Source organism: Macaca thibetana, chromosome 12 (assembly GCF_024542745.1).
Source record: "Macaca thibetana thibetana isolate TM-01 chromosome 12, ASM2454274v1, whole genome shotgun sequence".
Classification (NCBI taxonomy): Eukaryota; Metazoa; Chordata; class Mammalia; order Primates; family Cercopithecidae; genus Macaca; species Macaca thibetana.
The window spans coordinates 39,591,375-39,610,292 of record NC_065589.1 but is presented as its reverse complement, the minus strand read 5'-3'; the positions used below and the strand labels follow the sequence as shown (position 1 = coordinate 39,610,292).

Genomic DNA, 18,918 nt, shown 5'->3' with positions numbered 1-18,918 from the left:
TGGTGGCGCATGCCTGTAATCCCAGCTACTCGGGAGGCTGAGGCAGCAGAATCGCTTGAATGCAAGAGGCGGAGGTTGCAGTGAGCTGAGATTGCGCCATTGCACCTCCAGCCTGGGCAATGTGAGTGAAACTCCATCTCAAAAAAAAAAAAAAACACAGAAAACACAAGTAGACATGTAGTTGCCTGTAGAAGTATTGGCAACCACCTGTCATGTACTGGCAACCCACATGAGAATGGGTATTTTCTCATTCATGTTTGAAATTTTGTTTATTTTGTATCTGTTTTATTAAAATATTAACAGAATATTAAATATTGGTAGAACATCCTACTTGTGTGATTACTTGCAGTTTTTAGATGAATTCTAAGATGTTGGCCCCTTCAGTTGTGTTTCTACTATCCTTCTCCTTAGGTCAATCTCTTCAGGTCTTCCACAAGTCTTTTGGACTTGCCAGGATATTTCCTGTCTCTCATTTCCCTGGAAATATTAACCTCTCTCTGCAGGTCCCTCTACTGTAATGTCTTCTGTGGCAGCACAGGAATTGTCTACCCATTCAGGTTAGCAACAATTTTTAAGTATGGTATAAAAATCTCTTTGAACACTCTATAATGGTGAGAGAAGTTGCAGTCACAATTTTCTATTTCTTTCTATTTATTATTATTATTAGTTTTTGAGAGATGGTCTTTCTGTGTCGACCAGGCTGAAGTACAGTGGCATGATCATAACTCACTGCAACCTCGAACTCCTGGGTTCAAGCGATCCTCCTACCTCAGCCTCCAAGTAGCTGGGACCACAGTTATGTACCACTATACCTGGTTAATTTTTTCTTTTCCCCCCAGTGGAGATGAAGTCTTGCTATGTTGCTGAGCCAATTTTCTGTTTCTTCGGTGATTTGGCATAGATTTCAACCAGGTACAGACCTCAGGCCAGAAACAAGTTTTTAAGAAATACTGCATTTTTTTCATTATCTGTGACTCAACATGCCTTGACTCTAAGCCTACATCTTTCAGGCTGGTAAGATATCCATGCTTTCTTTGGGCCGGGCACGGTGGCTCACGCCTGTAATCTTAGCACTTTGGAAGGCCAAGGTGGGTGGATCACGAGGTCAAGAGATTGAGACCATCCTGGCCAACATGGTGAAACCCTGTCTCTGTGAAAAATATAAAAATTAGGTGGGTGTGGTGGCATGTGCCTGTAATCCCAGCTACTCGGGAGCCTGAGGCACGGGAATCCCTTGAACCTAGGAGGTGGAGGTTGCAGTGAGCTGAGTCCAGCCTGGCAACACAGTGAGACTCCATCTCAAAAAAAAAAAAAGATATCCATGTTTTGTTATGCTTTGGATTTTCTGCCATCCCCGAGATGATAGGGTTTTATTTAGTGCCACTGGTTTTTGATGGGGAGGGAGGAGGTATTCTCTGGTTTTGGTTGTGTGACCACAGGAGTGACCTTCCATATATCTCTTGTGCTTATCTGCATAGCCCACTTAAAACCAGCTCCTCTTGGAACACAGATACATTATTTCATGAGGTTGGGTACTTCAGTGTCCATGAGGAACTTCAAAGGTTAAATGATTAGCTGTATGTTACAGAGGTGAGATTTAGTACCCATGTCTTTAGACTTTGAATCCAGGTATGGGTTTTTATTATGAAAGAAACACCAGAGGAACCACTCTTGTCTGATGTTGGCATTTGCCCTTAAAGAACCATATTGTCTTACATGGAAACCATTTGTCACAAAATATTGATCTATTATTTTTTAAAGTCTTCTGTTGATACCCATGCTCAGAGCTCTACATTTCCTTTTTTTTTTTTTTTTTAAATACCCTTTTATCTCTCTTCTTTCCTTTTGCTGGTTATCTTTCTCCCTCTTCTGATCATATGGCTTGGGGAGTCTATACTAAACAATGATGTTTAGTAAAGCAGTTGACAAATTTTTTTTTTTTTCTTTTTTTTTTGAGACAGAGTCTTACTCTGTCACCCAGGCTGGAGTACAGTGGCACAATCTCGGCTCACTGCAACCTCTGCCTCCTGGGTTCAAGCGATTCTTCTGTCTCAGCCTCCTGAGTAGCTGGGGACAGGTGCATCACCACGCCCGGCTAATTTTTTGTATTTTTAATAGAGATAGGGTTTCACCATGTTGGCCAGGCTAGTCTTGAGCTCCTAACCTCATGATCCGCCTGCCTCAGCCTCCCAAAGTGCTGGGATTATAGGTGTGAGCCGCCGCACCTGGCCAACAGTTGACAGATATTAAATTAGTTATGTAGATACTTCATTTTTATTTTACAGTTATTGTTTCTTTTAGAAATGATATGCACACTGCTATACACAGTATTTAGTATACATAGTATTTCTAAGTGGAACATAAATTAATTTATTCTAAATATTTTCATTAAAAATAGTACAATTGAAGATATCAAATAGTCTCTCTGTTGCCCTCTTTAGTAAGCCTCTTCTGAAATAAGAAAAACCACTCTGCTCTAATAATCTTCTAGTTACTAATCATCTGGTGGTGTGTTGCAGACAAGAAAGCACAGAGTATCTGGAATGAATAAAAGAGCTTCTTTAGGATTTGGGCTGAAAATGAAGTTCATTTAAATGCCAGAGATTTTCTTCTTATATTTCAACAGGCTTCTTATTTTTTTCCCTTTCTGTTTTAGGGTAGATGATATGCCTCCAGGAATATCTCTGCTTCCTGATAATATTCTGCAGGTTCTGAGGATCCAGCTGCTACAGTGTGTTCAGAAAATGGCAGATGGGTTAGAGGAACAACAGCAAGCCTTGTCAGTTTTGCTTGTCAAGTTCTTCATTATTCTTTGCAGGTATCTAGTAGAAAAAATAAGCTAGTTTTCCCTCATAGGTGGGAGTTGAACAGTGAGAACACATGGAGACGAGGAGGGGAACATCACACACTGGGCCTTTCGGTGGGTGGGGTGCTAGGGGAGGGATAACATTAGGAGAAATATCTAATGTAGATGATGGGTTGATGGGTGTAGCAAACCGCCATGGCACATGTATACCTATGTAACAAACCTGCACATTCTGCACACGTATCCCAGAATTTAAAGTGTAATAAATTAAGTAAATAAAAAAGAAAAAAGAAGCTAATTATCTGTTTTAAAATAATTGTTACGTTGGCCAGGCGCGGTGTCTCAAGCCTGTAATCCCAGCACTTTGGGAGGCCGAGACGGGTGGATCATGAGGTCAGGAGATCGAGACCATCCTGGCTAACACGGTGAAACCCTGTCTCTACTAAAAAATACAAAAAACTAGCCGGGCGAGGTGGCGGGCGCCTGTAGTCTCAGCTACTCAGGAGGCTGAGGCAGGAGAATGGCGTAAACCCGGGAGGCAGAGCTTGCAGTGAGCTGAGATCCGGCCACTGCACTCCAGCCTGGGCGACAGAGCAAGACTCCGTCTCAAAAAAAATAAAAAATAAAAAATAAAAAATTGTTACGTTACCAAAATAATAATTAATTTTATTTCTTATTAATGATGTTTGTAGTTCATATGGAACTTTAAAGAGTAAGTGCACTTTTTGCAGTAGGCTTATGGTTTGTTAGTATGTTGGAAGTCCTTTTAGTTACTATACCTAGTTATAGCAACATTAGCCAAGATTTTACAAAATTATATTAAAGTCAATGACAGTTTTTCTTCAGCAAGAAATTACTATACCAGTATTTTTCTTATGGTTCTCACCTGTAAATATATATGTATTTTTATTACTCTCTGTTATTTGTGAAAATAAATCAGATATTTCATTTTATCATTTTACCAAATAAAGTGTAATTATCCTATAAGTTATCATATTTCCCACATTTATAAATTAGGTCTGTGGTGCTTACATTTTGGTATGCATAAATAACAACAAGGAAGCTTAGTAGAATATAGAGCTTGAGCCTTGCTTATGGAAATTCTGTTTCAAAAGGGCTCAAAATCTGGATTTTTCAAGCATTCCACATTCATCTGCATATAAGAATTCAAGAACCATTGGTTTAGGGGCATCTGCATATAAGAATTCAAGAACCATTGGTTTATTGGTTCATATTCCTCTTGAAACCTATCTTCATTTCGGAAGCCACATTCTATATCTTTAAATCTATTTTCTTTTTGGGTGCCACTTTCTGTAACATACATTATTTGTTTTATAAATATTTTATAATTAATTAGTAGATGAATAGGGACTGAATTTTCCTCTTAGTCACCTTTGGCTTAATTTCTCATTGCCTTTGCAGGAATTATGGAATGACTGAGCAATAATTTCTAAAACATTTCACCCCTAATTTAGGCTCTCCCAGAGCCTTAGACATGTTTTTATTTTTGTGTTTTTCCTCATCCTTAAAATTTGGAAACATAATACAAGAATTGTAAGGGTTGAAGGATGCAGCCGGGTACGGTGGCTCACACCTGTAATCCCAGCACTTTGGGAGGCCGAGGAGGTGTATCACTTGAGGTCAGGAGTTTGAGACCAGCTTAGCCAACATGGTGAAACCCTGTCTCTCCAAAAAAATACAAAAATTAGCCAGGCGTGGTGGCGGGTGCCTGAAATCCCAGCTACTCAGGAGGCTGAGAGGCAGGAGAATTGCTTGAACCTGGGAGGCGGAGGTTTCAGTGAGCCGAGATCGTGCTATTGCACTTCAGCGTGGGTGACAGAGCGAGACTCTTCTCAAAAAAAAAAAAAAAAAAAAAAAGGTTAAAGGAAATGGGTTTATTCAGGTAGTAAGACATAAGTTGATCTCTGATAATTTGCTATATTTTCCTGCTAGCTACCTACTACAATTTTGCTGAAACCAAAAATCCTACAGATATTTGTTGTAAATTCATTATATTTAGATTTTGGTAATAGAGGGAAGCACTGGAATGCTCAACACATTTTTTTGGTTGAAAAAAATGTTTTGGGTAGGAGATAGTTTCTAATTATAAATTTAATGTTTAATAGCTACCAGTCACAGAACATGTTTCTATTTCCAGAGACCTCACTTTACGTTTTTAAAGCTCCTTTTAAAAACTTTAATACACTTTATGTTTTAGAGCTGTTTTTATATAAATCTAGAATTCCCGCATACTCCTTTCCCATACCCCTCAGTTTCCTCTATTATTAATATCTTACATTAGTATGATACATTTATTACGGCTGATGAACCAGTATTTATATATTATTAACTAAGGTCCATATGCACGTTAGGGTTCACTATTTGTGTTGCATAGTTTCATGGGTTTTGACTAATTTATATTGTCATATATAAATTTGACATAATCCATCATTATAGGATCATATAGAATAGTTTCCCTACACTAAAAACGGCCTGTGCTCCACATATTCATTCCTTACACACCCACACACATATACACACACACCCCACACCCCTTCCCGCCCCAACCTCTGGCAACCACTGATTTTTTTTTTTTTTTCTCATAAGTATATCAAATGTTACAGGTCTCATTGTCACCACTGCAATGTGTGTACTGTGATGGAAGCATAGCCTCTGTCTCAGTTTAGCCACATTAACTTTTTTGGACACCGTGATCAACAGTACCCATTCTCATCTAGAATGAGGCTTAACCACTGATATTTTAATGGTGTCTTTAGTTTTGCTTTCACCAGAGTGTCATAATTAGAATCATACAGAATGTAGCCTTTTCATACTGGCTTCCTTCACTTAGCAATATGCATTTAAGGGTCCCGCATGACTTTTCTTGTTTGTTTTTTTGTTTGTTTGTTAGACAAGGTCTTACTCTGTCAACTACACTGGAGTGCAGTGGCTTGGTAAGGGCTCTTTGCATCCTTGACCTCCCGGTCTCATTATCTTTCCACCTCAGCCTCTGAGTAGCTGAGACTACAGGTACATGCTACCATGCCCAGTTATTATTATTATTATTATTTTGTATTTTTTGTAGAGAAGGAGTTTCGCCATGTTGCCCAAGCTGGTCTCAAACTCCAGGGCTCAAGCGATCCTTCTGCCTTGATCAAACGGGGACTATAGGCATGAGCCACCGTACCTGACCCTCCTCCATGTCTTTTTGTAGCTTGATAGCCCATTTCTTTTTGTCACAGAATAATACTCTACTTATGGACATACCACAGTTTGTTTATTCATTCCCCTGTTGCAGGACATCTTGGTTACTTCCAGTTTTTGGCAGTCATGAATAAAGCTGCTACAAACATCTGTGTGCAGATTTTGCATACACATAAGTTTTGAACTCATTTAGGTAAATACTGAAGAATATAATTGCTGTGTCATATGGTAAGCTTATGTTTAGCTTTGTCAGTGCAAAATTGTCTTCCAAAATGGCTATACCATTTTGCATTCCCACCAACAATGAATGAGAGTTCCTGTTGCTCTCTATGGTTTCCAATACTGGATTATACTGTTCTTTTAGATTTTAGTCGTTTTAATAGGTGTTTGTAGTATCTCATTGTTTTAATTTGCAATTTCCTAATGACAAAAGATGTTCACCATCTTTTCATATGGCTATATACCATTTGTATCTTCTTTGGTAAAGTGTCTATTTAGATCTTTTGCTCATTTTTAAAAATTGGGTTGTTTTCTTATTAAGTTTTAAGACATCTTTGACTGTTTTGAGATGTAATTCCTTTATCAGTTATCTGGGTTTTTTTTGTTTTTTGTTTTTTGTTTTTGTAGTTGTCGTTGTGGTTTTGAGACAGGTTTTTACTCTGTTGCCCAGGTGCAATGAGTTCTGTTGCCTGAGGTGCAGTGGCGTGATCATAGCTCACTGCATCCTCAAGTTATCCTCCTACTTCAGTACCCCACACCCCAAGTAATTGGGACCACAGGTACATGCCACCATACTTGGCTGATGTTTTTTAATTTTTTATTTTTTGTAGAGATGAGGTCTCGCTATATTGCCCAGGCTGGTCTGTAACTCCTGGGCTCAAGCGATCCTCCCACCTCACCCTCCCAAAATATTGGGATTACAGGCATGAGCCACTGTGTCTGGCAGGTATCTGGTTTGTAAATATTTTTTGATAGTCTGTGACTTGTCTTTTTATTCTTTTAATAGTGTTTTGCAAAGCAGAAGCTTTTAATTTTAATGAAGTTTGACTTAACTTTTTTCTTTCATGGATTATGCTTTTTTAAAAAAATTGAAACAGAGTCTTGCTCCATCACCCAGGCTGGAGTGTACTGACATGATCATGGCTCACTACAGCCTCAATCTCCCTGGCTCAAGTGATCCTCCCACCTCAACCTTCTGAGTAGCTGGTAGGCACACCACCATGTCTGGCCAATTGTTTTAAAAAAAATTATTGTCCTGCTGGCTGGGCACAGTGGCTCAGGCCTGTAATCCCAGCACTTTGAGAGGCCGAGGCAAGCCGATCATTTGAGTTCAGGAGTTCCAGACCAGCCTGGCCAACATAGTGAAACCCTGTCTCTACTAAAAATACAAAAATTAGCTAGGAATGGCGCCACACACTTGTAATCCCAGCTACTTGGGAGGCTGAGGCGGGAGAATTGCTTTAACCCAGGAGGCGGAGGTTGCAGTGAGCCGAGATCACGCCACGGCACTCCAGCCTGGGTGACAGAGCAAGACTCCATCTCAAAAAAAAAAAAAATTTTTTTTTTAAATTACTGTCTTGCTATGTTGCCCAGGCTAGTCTCGAATTCCTGGGCTCATGCAATCCTCCTGCCTCAGCTTCTCAAAGTGTTGGGATTACAGACAGGCATGAACCACTACACCCAACCTCTTTTTCTTTTACTTTTGCTCATATTGTAGGTCTGTTTCTTTTGTGTATTGTTTCTTTTGATTTTCAAACTTGTTTTGCCTTCTCATGTAAGTTGTTATTTTTGAGTAAGTGTTGGTTATTATTTTTGAAAAATCGTAGAGATACTTTTAGGCTGGGGATACTACTGTCTTTGTTCTCAGTTAATGTACATTAGTTTTTGGAAAAGTATCCCTCTAATACAGTGAATGATTAAGCTGACTTGGACTTAGTCTCTGTGACTACTAATCTATTTTCATTTCACCTTTACTTCTTGAGTGTTGCCTTTTGGGATCTTAAGCCACAGCCTTAGAGACAGTCATTTTCGGGCTCTGAATTCTAATTTTTGTCCCTTTTGAGCACTGTGAGACTGTCAGATGCAATCAGCAGCTTCTTATTGTTTCATCTACCCCTGTCAGGACTGGTAGAAGTCATTAGTGCAAAAATGGATCTAAATGCAGCTCTCATCTCTTTCTGTGTTTCTTTGTTCTGTATCTTGGATCTGTGGTTTTTCACTTCCTTATTAATTTTCCCCTGACTTTAAACAGATTTTTAAAAAAATGTTTTGTCCATGTTTTCTAGTTGTTGTCAGGGAGAGGACTGATCTTAGTCCACTATTATTGGAAGCAGAATTCTTGCAGAAGCTTCCAATTTTGCCTCTGCCTTACCCTGTTTTCTCCAAGTTGTCATGCCAGTCTGACTTCTTACATTAAGAAGTCTGTTGGTTGGGTGGGTGTGGTGGCTGACACCTGTAATCCCAGCCCTTTGGGAGGCTGAGGCAGGAGGATTGCTTGAGCCCGGGAGTTCAAGACCAGCCTGGGCAACAAAGTGAGACCCTCATCTCAACAAAAAATTTTAAAAGTTAGCCAGGGCTAGTGGCACATACCTGTAGTCCCAGCTTCTCAGGAAGTTGGGGTGGGAGGATTACATGAGCCCAAGAGTTTGATGCTGCAGAGCACTATGATTGTACCACTTTGCTCTAGCCTGGGCAGCCGAGCAAGACCCCATCTCTTAAAAAAGAAGAAGTCTATTCATTCTGTTAATTTTTCTAAAATTAGCATTTACTGGATTTTAAGACATAAAATGTTTTACAAGATCACAATATCTCATAACAAAATTAATGAATGTTGCTTTTTTATTATGTCAAGGAAAAGATTTTAGATATAATGAATATTATCATGTTTTACCTCAGTCTTATAAAAATGGAATAAAAATGAGGGACCACATTTTAGTTAAACACCAAGCACTTACAAACCCACTGCTTTAAACAAAATATGATGCTGTGCCCTCTTAGAGTGAGTAAAGATGCTGTTAGCCCTTTTTCAAGGACTTTTAATGTAGTTGAGGAAATATGACAGCCTTAAAAGGGAACTGTAATTCAAAAAGCAAAGTGAAGATGATTATACTGCACATGTGTTATAATGCCAACAGTATATACGGAAAAGAAAACTAAGAATCTGCATAGGGACAAAAAATCTGTAAGGAAATAATGTAGATGTACATAGTTTCTTATTTTGAGATTGCAAGATATTGGTGTTTATTTTTTCTTTTCTGTTTCTACTTTGTGATATTTTCCAATTTTCAGTAATAAATAGAGGCTAATCAGCATATACTTTTTAAGCATTCTCTGTCTATAGTAGTTAAATGGTGCTTGAGGTATATTTCACAGTCTTGGTGGGAGAGCAGTTATATAACCATATTGATTTTATGTTTTAATAAATGTCATTTGCATTTTGTTTGCCAACTTGTGTTCTCATAATTCAAGCTGAATTCACGAACATATGTTTTGTTCAACATTCATGTGTAAAAAATTAAAGTCTCTTTTTCTCACAGAAATCTATCAAATGTGGAAGAAATTGGGACTTGCTCGTACATTAATTATGTCATCACCATGACAACGCTCTATATTCAGCAAGTAGGTGTGAACTAATCATTTTTGTCACTTTACTGAGAGCAACTAGGTTTTACTTTTTGTTTGTTTGTTTGAGATGAAGTTTCGCTCTTGTTGCCCAGGCTGGAGTACAATGGCCCGATCTCGGCTCACCACAGCCTCCACCTCCCGGGTTCAAGCGAGTCTCCTGCCTCAGCCTCCCAAGTAGCTGGGATTACAGGCATGCCCCACTGCGCCCGGCCAACTTTTGTATTTTTAGTAGAGACGGGGTTTCTCCATGTTGGTTAGGCTGGTCTCAAACTCCTGACCTCAGGTGATCTGCCTGCCTCGGCCTCCCAGAGTGCTGGGATTACAGGCGTGAGCCACCGAGCCCGGCCTACTTTTTTTTTTTTTTTTTTTTTTTTTGACGCTGAGTCTTGCTCTGTGCCCCAGTGCAGTGGCGCGATCTCGGCTCACTGCAAGCTCCGCTCCCCCGGGTTCACGCCATTCTCTGCCTCAGCCTCCCGAGTAGCTGGGACTACAGGCACCCGCCCACCTCGCCCGGCTAGTTTTTGGTATTTTTTAGTAGAGACGGGGTTTCACCGTGTTAGCTAGGATGGTCTCGATCTCCTGACCTCATGATCCGCCCGTCTCGGCCTCCCAAAGTGCTGGGATTACAGGCTTGAGCCACCGCGCCCGGCCTACTTTTTTTTTATATTATAGTCAGTATAGTTAAATATTTTCAGAAGAGGTAATAATTGAGAAGAGACTTAAACTTATTGTTGGGTAATATATATTTCAGAAATCTTGTACATATTACCTAAATGTAGACAAGTAGTTATTATATATACTGTTATTTAATTTAAAAATTCAAGTGTTTTATTAATGGCTTTTAAAATGATACAATTTGTGATTTTTATGTATTATTTATCACATATCCTTCTTACTGTAAACATTACTTTTTCAAAAGATGTTTGGCTATTTATTTTAAACCTATCATAGGACATGCTTAAAATCGTAGAGGCTGTATTCAGTCCATATGATTAAATGACTCTTTTAGTCTCAAAGGGAAAGTTTGGCTTATTTGAATACAAATGACTTATTGTTAGATGATAAGTAAGACATGTCTTTAATTTTATGTTTAACTTTGTTCTCAGTTAAAAAGCAAAAAAAAAGAGAAGGAAATGGCCGATCAGACATCTGTTGAAGAATTTGTGATCCATGCATTGGCATTTTGTGAAAGCTTATATGATCCATATCGGAATTGGAGACATAGAATTTCAGGGTATGTCTTATAAATAATAATGTTCATTTAAAACCTGAGTGTCATAATATATCTGATTCTTCAAAGCAGGTCTCCTCTATGAAAGCAATTGGAAAGAAGTATATAAGACCCACAGGTTTAACTCTGAGCTAGAGAAATATGTTGGAGGGAATGAATTAGTGATAAATTCTACTTCTGAATAATTACATATACCCTGAACTTGTATTTTGCAATACAATTTTGAGTACTAATAATCTGATAAGAAATGTTAAAGGCGTAGTAACATCAAATACAGTATAAATGTTTTTCAGGAAAAGTTCTTTTTTTAAAAACGTACTTTATAATTAGAAAATGCTTTTTAGCAGTATTTTGTCCATTTCTTTTTTTTTTTTTTTTTTTTTTGAGATGGAGTTTTGCTGTCACCAGGCTGGAGTGCAGTGGCATGATCTCAGTTCACTGCAACCTCCGCCTCCCAGGTTCAAGCAGTTTTCCTGCCTCAGCCTCCTGCGTAGCTGGGATTACAAGAGTGCCCCACCACACCCGGCTAATTTTTGTATTTTTAGTAGAGATGGAATTTCACCATGTTGACCAGGATGGTGTCGATCTCCTGATTTCATGATCTACCTGCCTTGGCCTCCCAAAGTGCTGGGAGCCACCGTGCCTGGCCTTTGTCCATTTATTTTTAACTGTAGAGTTTATGTCATCAGGATCCCATAAGGAAAACAGAAACCACACTAAATATTTTTATTTTTATTTTTAGACATGAGATCTCACTATGTTGCCCAGACTAGTCTTGAATTCCTAGGCTCAAGTAGTCCTCCCACCTTAGCCTCCCAAAGTACTGGGATTATACCCATGAACCGCTGCACCCAGCCTCCTCAAACTAGATATTTTAAAAGAGAGGATCTAATACAAGGAAATTGATAAACAAATATTAGAGAATTGACAAAGCAAAGGTAGGACATTAACTTTAGGAAACAGCTGCTTTCCCTGCAGTCATGGGAACAAAGGGAAGAGAATGAAGTTATCAGAATCTAGACTTTGGAGAAGATGCCCTACAGCACTGTGGTTCAGACCTCTGAGGAAGGAGCATTGCATAGCTGGTGCTGATATCTCTTGAGCGGTCAAGAGGCTCCTTCTGGGATTGCCAAAAATAAGCTGAAGACAGGAACCAACTGCCATTGCTACAATTAAGAATTCTTGCTGGTGTGATGCTGATGAGTATACAGAAAAAGAGCAGTGTGAACCAATCCTTGCTCTCTTTCTTCCACGCTTCATCTAGTACCCTCTATTAGGGAGCCCAAAAGGGAGGCAGCTGGAAAAAGAAAGTTTGCATGATGCCTGTCCCAGCATCACAAAGCAGAGAGAATATAGAAGAGTGGGTTGGTAGCTTGGTGACAATAGCTTAATTACCAGTACGGAGCTCAAAGAGAAGAATTTTAAAGTCACATACTGTTCTTACCTGTGGGCACAGATTACAAAGAATTGTATCATCACTCTCAATCAGACCTCTTTTTTAAATCTCCCAAATCTCCTCAAGATTTCCATTTTCATTTTCAACTTAGCCTGACCAATTTGTAAATAATTTCTACTTCCTGCAACTTGATTGCGAAATTTCATTACTAAATTATTTTTATAGATTTTTCAGGGTTTCCAGGGTAGTATAGCCCCCATACCATTAGATGATGGTGAAGAATTGATAACCAAGAGAACATTTATATATACTATGTGGTAGCACTTTTTGTATGTTCTATATAGTGATATAATATTTTATTGAAATCAGAATACATCCTTGGAGATGAAGATTGGGAAAATGTTGGTTAAAGATACAAAATTTCAGTTAGACAGGAGGAATAAATTATGCATCAGTAACAAACAAGGGAATTAGAATAACAAAAGATTTACTTCTTTTTCATGTTGTCTGTCTATTGTGGGTAAGCAGAGAGCCTCTACTCATCATAGTCACTAAAGGTCCCAGGCTAACAGAGCAGCCAGCATTTTAGCCTTTGTAGTCACCAAGTGTGAGAGAAAAAGTTTTGAAAGGTGTCAAATTGGCAATTTAATGTTCTTGTCTTGTCTGGTCATGCTACATGACACATGTTATTTTCATTCTGAACTCATTGGCCAGAACTGTGATTACATGTCCCCGTCTGTCCCTGACTACTACAGTGGGGCGAAGTTAAAATCTACCATGTGACTAGAAGGGGTAGAAATAGTTGGCAATTAGTGCCGTGACTACTTTTTATCTCTGCTTATGCCCTGCTTATGAGTCTTTAAAAGTACAAAAAGGGAGCCGGATGTGGTGGCTCATGCCTGTTGTCCCAGCTACTGGGGATGCTGAGGTGGGAGGACTGCTTGAGCCTAAGAGTTCAAGGCTTCAGTTAGCTATAGAGACCTGTCTTTTTAAAAAACGATACAAAGAGACACTTAACAGTGCTTCATCTGTAGTCTTTATACTCATTAGCACTTTGGTTCTAACTAATCAGCGTTCCCGCATTTTGACATGTATGCCAGAGATTTCTCTAAGGAAAGTGTATCTCTTCCTCCTCTTCCTCCTACTCTTGCTACTTCTCCATCCTCCGCCTTAGACTTTTCAGCAGTGGCAAATCTAAGGGAACATATTTTAAGTTTTGAAACAATGGCATAACTTTTCTTTATAGACAGCAAGACAGATACAGAAAGAGGAACATAAAACCAGTCTGAAAATGGCAGAAGAGAGGCTTTTAAAGGAATCTTTAATAATAGCAAAATGAATTTAAAGATGGGGAGAGAAGATTTATTAAAGGTAGTTTTGATAACAAATTAGATAAAATTGGTAGCTAAAAACAGTTTTTGGGAGTCAAAAAGAAGAAAAATTTTTTGATAACAACTCTTTATTAAAAAGGAAAATACAACAAATATTATTACACCAAAAAAGAGTAATTTTCCTATATAATGTAGAAAACATATACAGATAACCAAAACTTGCCAGATGAGGCCAGTGAGAAAATTCCAAATGTTAACAAAACCACATTTTTCAATGGCCCATTAATCAGAGAACTTTAAAAATTACATAAAAATTAAAATTACCTTCATATAGGAATACATTTTAATTTACCCAGAGATCCAACACACTTAAGAGAGAAGAATTTTACTAATTTAATTTTTTTAAAATCCACTACCTATTAAACTCATGTAGCATTGCTGAAAGAGTATCTACAGAATTTTCACATTGAGGTTTTCTTGCGGAAGTAGAAATCAAAAGTACAGAGACCCTCTTTAGCAATGAACCACTGATAAGCAAAATATTTACAATGAGAATAACATTCCACTTACGTGCATTTCTGAGCATTAATTTACATCAGGCTTTCCAGTTTACCAACTTTTATAGAATTTCTTCCTAGTGAGAGTTTTACAAAACTTTTGAAGTAATTGTTAAATTTAAAAACATTTCTGTATTTTCTACACTGCTATGCTTCCAATCCAGAGTGCTCTCACATTTATAAGGTCCATCTACAGTTTGTTACCATGTATCTTGAACATGTGTTAGACAATTAGACAAATGAAGGTACTCTCACACTCTGTACATTTATAGGAATTTTTAAAAAATGAGTTCAAGTATCAAATGAAACTTATGAACTAAAGAAATTACCACACATTTAAATTTATAAGGCTTATCTCCACTGACTTCTTACATATTTCAAAGAAAAATGGAAGAACTGAAGGCTTTGCCACATTTCTAAGAATTATAGGGTTTTTCTCTATTGGAAACCCTTTTATGTCCTTGAAAGAAATTGGGAAAACTGAGGACTTTGCCAGTTTTTTTACATTCATTTTTCCCCCAGTATGAGTTTTTCTTAGTTTTCAAAGGGAACGGGGAAAATTGCATGTTTTCCAGTATTCCTCACAATCCCACTATGTGTTTTTTCATTTGTTCTAATAGAACTAGAACATCTGAAGTCTTTACCACATTTCTTCCATTCACATGGTTTTTTTCCAATATGACTTCTTTCATGCTGTTGAAAGGATCTGGGAGAAGAGAAGGCTTTACCACTTTACTTATATCCAAGGGTTTCTCTTCAGTTTGAGTTCTTTCATGTCATCAAAGGGAACTGGAAAGTGTGAATGATTTACCACATTTTTGACATTCCCAAGGCTTTTCTCCACTGTGAGCCTTTGTATGCTTACGAAGGAAACTGGAAGTTGTAAAGGCTTTACCACATTCTCTGCATCTATAGGGTTTCTCTCCAGTATGAATCATTTCATGTTGTTGAAGGACATAGGAAGAAGTTAATAATTTATCACATTTCTTGCTTGTATAGGGTTTCTCTCCTCTATGAGTTCTTTCATGTTCGTGACGTTTCTGGAATAATCGAAGTCTTTACCACAATGTTTACATTTATAGGATTTTTTTTCTCCAGTGTGAGTTTTCTGGTGCATTTTAAATAAACTGGGGAAAATAAAGTTTTCTCCACATACTGTACATTTATAAAATCCATTATCACTGTGCATTACCATGTGTCTTCAAACACCTGTGAGAGAAAGGCTTTCCCACATTGTTTACATTTATATGGCTTCATTTCACAGTCCTCACACTCAAATAGTTTGTGTCCAGAGTGAGATACAATATACCTGTGAGACACAATATACCTATGTAGAGATGTATGACATATGAAGACTTTTCCACACATTCTGCATACACATGATTTTACTTCAGTAGAAACTTTCTTGTTCAGATTAAGATTTGAATTCTGGCTGAAGGTATCTCCACATTGACTATTTTGTTTACCTTCACACAGTCTCTCTACCATATGACTTACATTTCTCCCATATTTTCTGACTGGATCGTCAACATTCTGGTCTTCCCATTTGTTTCCTGTAGAAGCCAAATTCCTGAAGGTTTCCTGTGTCACATCTCTATAAGAGTTTCTTCTGGGAAAAATCCAGCAACGCCCACTCCTTCTGGGTGAAGGTCACAGCCACATCCTTAACAGTCACTGAGTCCACATTCCAGCTTCCAGCATGCTCCGGCATCTTGCCCGGGGATCTTGCAGGGCCTGCAGGTCACAGGCAACAGAGGCTGCCACAGAACCACCTAAGGCCTCTCAGAGCTGAGGAGAGGGAGCCCGAGCTAGGAGCACAGCCCAGAGACCCAAAAAGAAGAAAATTTTATATGCTATTAACATAATATAGGAAGATAATTCTGCTTATGTAAGATGGCAACAGAAAGGGGGGCAAAGTAGAGGATGAGTAGCAGCATTTAACGAATGCATGCATATATTTGCCAGGAATTACATTAGAAGCCATGTATGTATTATCTCTAATATGCACAGCAATCTTGCCAGTAATGTAAGAACTGCTTCAAAGATAAATGATAAAGCAGGGAATTCAGACTTGGGTTTCTTTGACTTTGACAGGGAGATTAAAAAATGGAATTAGGAGAAATCCATTGCTCATGGAAGACTTATAGAAAGGAATCTACAGCAATAATTTACACCTTATTTATTAGTCTGATTCTGAAATTAAGTGGAAATTAAGAAGATATATATTTTCTTATTCATTGTTTGTGTTTATTGCTTACCAAAATAGCTAAAGCAGGTTAGAATAGATTTAATTAAAATTAACATAATTCCAAATACAGAGCCATTTAAAACTATTTCTTTTCTTATTTGATGAAAACAAATAGATGCTTTTTGTAGATTTGATTAATCTGTTATCTCAATTTTGATTCTACTTACAGAATCTCAGAAAGTTGGAAAGATTTCCTCAAGTGGAGCTAAAATAAGTATAGGGAAATAAATCAGCCAGGCATGGTGGCTCACACCTGTAATCCCAGCACTTTAGGAGGCCAAGGCAGGAGGACTGGTTGAGGCCAGGAGTATAAGACCCCATCTAGAAAAAAAAGAAAAAAAAAATTAGCCGGGTGTGGTGATATGTGCCTGTAGTTCCAAGTACTTGGGAGGCTGAGGTGAGAGGATCACTGAGCCCAGGAGTTGAAGCCTGCAGTGAGCTATGATCACACTATTGCATTCCAACCTGGGTGACAGCAAAACCTGAAAGAGAGAAAATGGAGGGAGGGAGGAAGGAAAGGAGGGATGGAGAAAAGGAGAGTAGAGGAGAAAGGAGTGGAAAAAGGAAGGAAAGGAAAGAGGGAGGGAGGGAAGGAAGGAGAAGAGAGAGAGAGAGAAGAAGAAAGAGGAAGAAGAAGGAGAAGAAGAAAGAAGAAGAAGAGAAAAGAGAAAAAGAAATCTTCCTTCAATGTGACTTGTTCATTCATTTAAACATTTGTTCAAAAATATACTTACTGAGTTCCTACTTTGTGACTAGTGCAAGTTTAGTAGGATTCCTTGCCTTGCCAAGAGAAAAAGAATTATGTTAAGGTATGCCCTGTGCCTCCTACTTGTCAAACCTGGGACAATATATGTACAAAATAATTACAGTAATGAATTATGTAACCATTCAGGAAGAAAATTTATGAGTTCATACCAGTGATAGATAAGGGAGAAGTGAAGGGTGTTGCTTACAGTAAAATTCCAAGTGCCAATTAGTAAATATAGAGGGGATGCTGGAGTTGGGGGAAAAAAACACATTTTGGACACATCATAGTAAGATTGGATCAGGCAAGAATCATTCATGGATGTTAAACCTAGGGGGATGTTTTGGTTGGGAGCGTGATGTGTGTATGTTTTTTGTTTGTTTTTTTGAGGTGGAGTCTTGCTCTGTCGCCCAGGCTGAAGTGCAATACCGTGATCTCAGCTCACTGCAACCTCTGCCTCACAGGTTCAAACAATTCTCCTGCCTCAGCCTCCCAAGCAGCTGGGATTACAGGCATGCACCACCACGCCCGGCTAATTTTTTATTTTTAGTCAAGACAGGGTTTCACCATATTGGCCAGACAGGTCTTGAACTCCTGACCTCAGGTGATCCGCCTGCGTCAGCCTCCCAAAGTGCTAGGATTATAGGTGTGAGCCACTGCGCGCGGCCACGTGTGTGGTTTTAAAATGTCTCCCCACAATTACTTATTACTTGTAATTGAAAAATTAGTAATTATTTTGGACAGTACTGGACCAAATAATCCAGTTGGTTGGATGATCAAAATTAACTGATTATCAGTAAGAAGTAGATGGGTATCATGTCCTCCACATGTGATAACCCTGAGAAGAACACGTCATTGCTTATGTGTTATTCCAGCCAAGCATGCATAGTCTGAATCTAATTGTGAGAAAACAAGTAAACCCCAAGTGAAGAACATTCTAATTTTTAAAAAAAGGAAGGCTGGAGGACAACTTTCTTTAAAAATATCACAAAGAGGGATTCTGGAAATCTTTTAGATTAAAAGAGGCTAAAGAGACACTAAATGCAATACCTCACCCTAGCCTGGAAGCTGTATTGGAAGAGAGAAATGCTACAAAGGATGTTAGTGGGTGAATTGACAAAACTGGAATATGGTTGGTAGATTACATAAAAGTGTTGTATCAGTGTTAAATTTATTGAAGTTTATAACTATACTATGGTGTTATATAAGACTATATCCCTATTAGTAAATATTCACTACAATATTAAGAGATGAAGGACCATGATATATGTGATTTTCTATATATAATGAGGCCGGGCACAGTGGCTCATGCCTGTGGGACACTTTGGGAGGCTGAGGTAGGAGGATCACTTAAACCCAGGAGTTAGAGACCAACCTGGGAAACATAGCAGGACCCCATCCTCACAAAAAATAAAAAAAAAATTAACTGCGTATGGTGGCTTGCACCTGTGGTCCTAGCTTTGCAGGAGGCTGAGATGGGAAGATGGCTTGAGCCCAGGAGTTAGAGGTTACAGTGAACTAGGATAGCACCACTTCACTCCAGTCTGGGCAATAGAGCAAGACCCTGTCTCTAAAAGAAAAAAAAAAATTCGGGATAAAGTGTTAACAGTGAACTTGGGTAAACTCTATTTGATGTTCTTTGATCTATTCTTATTGTTGCAACTTTTGCCAAAACTTGAATTTTTTCCAAATAAAATTAAGAATAATGATTATGTCCTAGGTATGATGTGAGTACAAAAAAGAAGCATGGTGGCCGGGCGCCGTGGCTCACGCCTG

The 18,918-nt window shown here is 38.5% G+C and overlaps 2 protein-coding genes and 1 non-coding gene across 11 annotated transcripts in view; 1 reads left to right on the top strand and 2 right to left on the bottom strand.

Moving 5' to 3' along the window:
* The window catches only part of SUMO1 (small ubiquitin like modifier 1), a 1,087,495-nt gene that overhangs the window by 892,311 nt on the left and 176,266 nt on the right, over positions 1 to 18,918 (bottom strand). The gene's annotated exons all lie outside the window — the stretch shown is intronic.
* Positions 1 to 18,918, top strand: part of NBEAL1 (neurobeachin like 1) — a 206,357-nt gene that overhangs the window by 38,484 nt on the left and 148,955 nt on the right. For 5 of the 9 annotated variants that reach the window (XM_050750760.1, XM_050750759.1, XM_050750756.1 and 2 more), the window contains exons 4-7: positions 504 to 557; positions 2,657 to 2,818; positions 9,547 to 9,628; positions 10,741 to 10,868. In XM_050750760.1, coding sequence (XP_050606717.1) covers positions 504 to 557; positions 2,657 to 2,818; positions 9,547 to 9,628; positions 10,741 to 10,868 — 426 coding nt within the window. Of the gene's footprint in view, positions 1 to 503; positions 558 to 2,656; positions 2,819 to 6,125; positions 6,204 to 9,546; positions 9,629 to 10,740; positions 10,869 to 18,918 lie in introns of those variants that run through there. The other 4 variants (XM_050750762.1, XM_050750761.1, XM_050750758.1 and 1 more) reach the window with 2 other exon arrangements.
* LOC126933274 (small nucleolar RNA SNORA1) lies at positions 5,420 to 5,553 on the bottom strand. Its single transcript, XR_007718513.1, has one exon. It is a non-coding gene; the product is annotated as a small nucleolar RNA SNORA1 (small nucleolar RNA).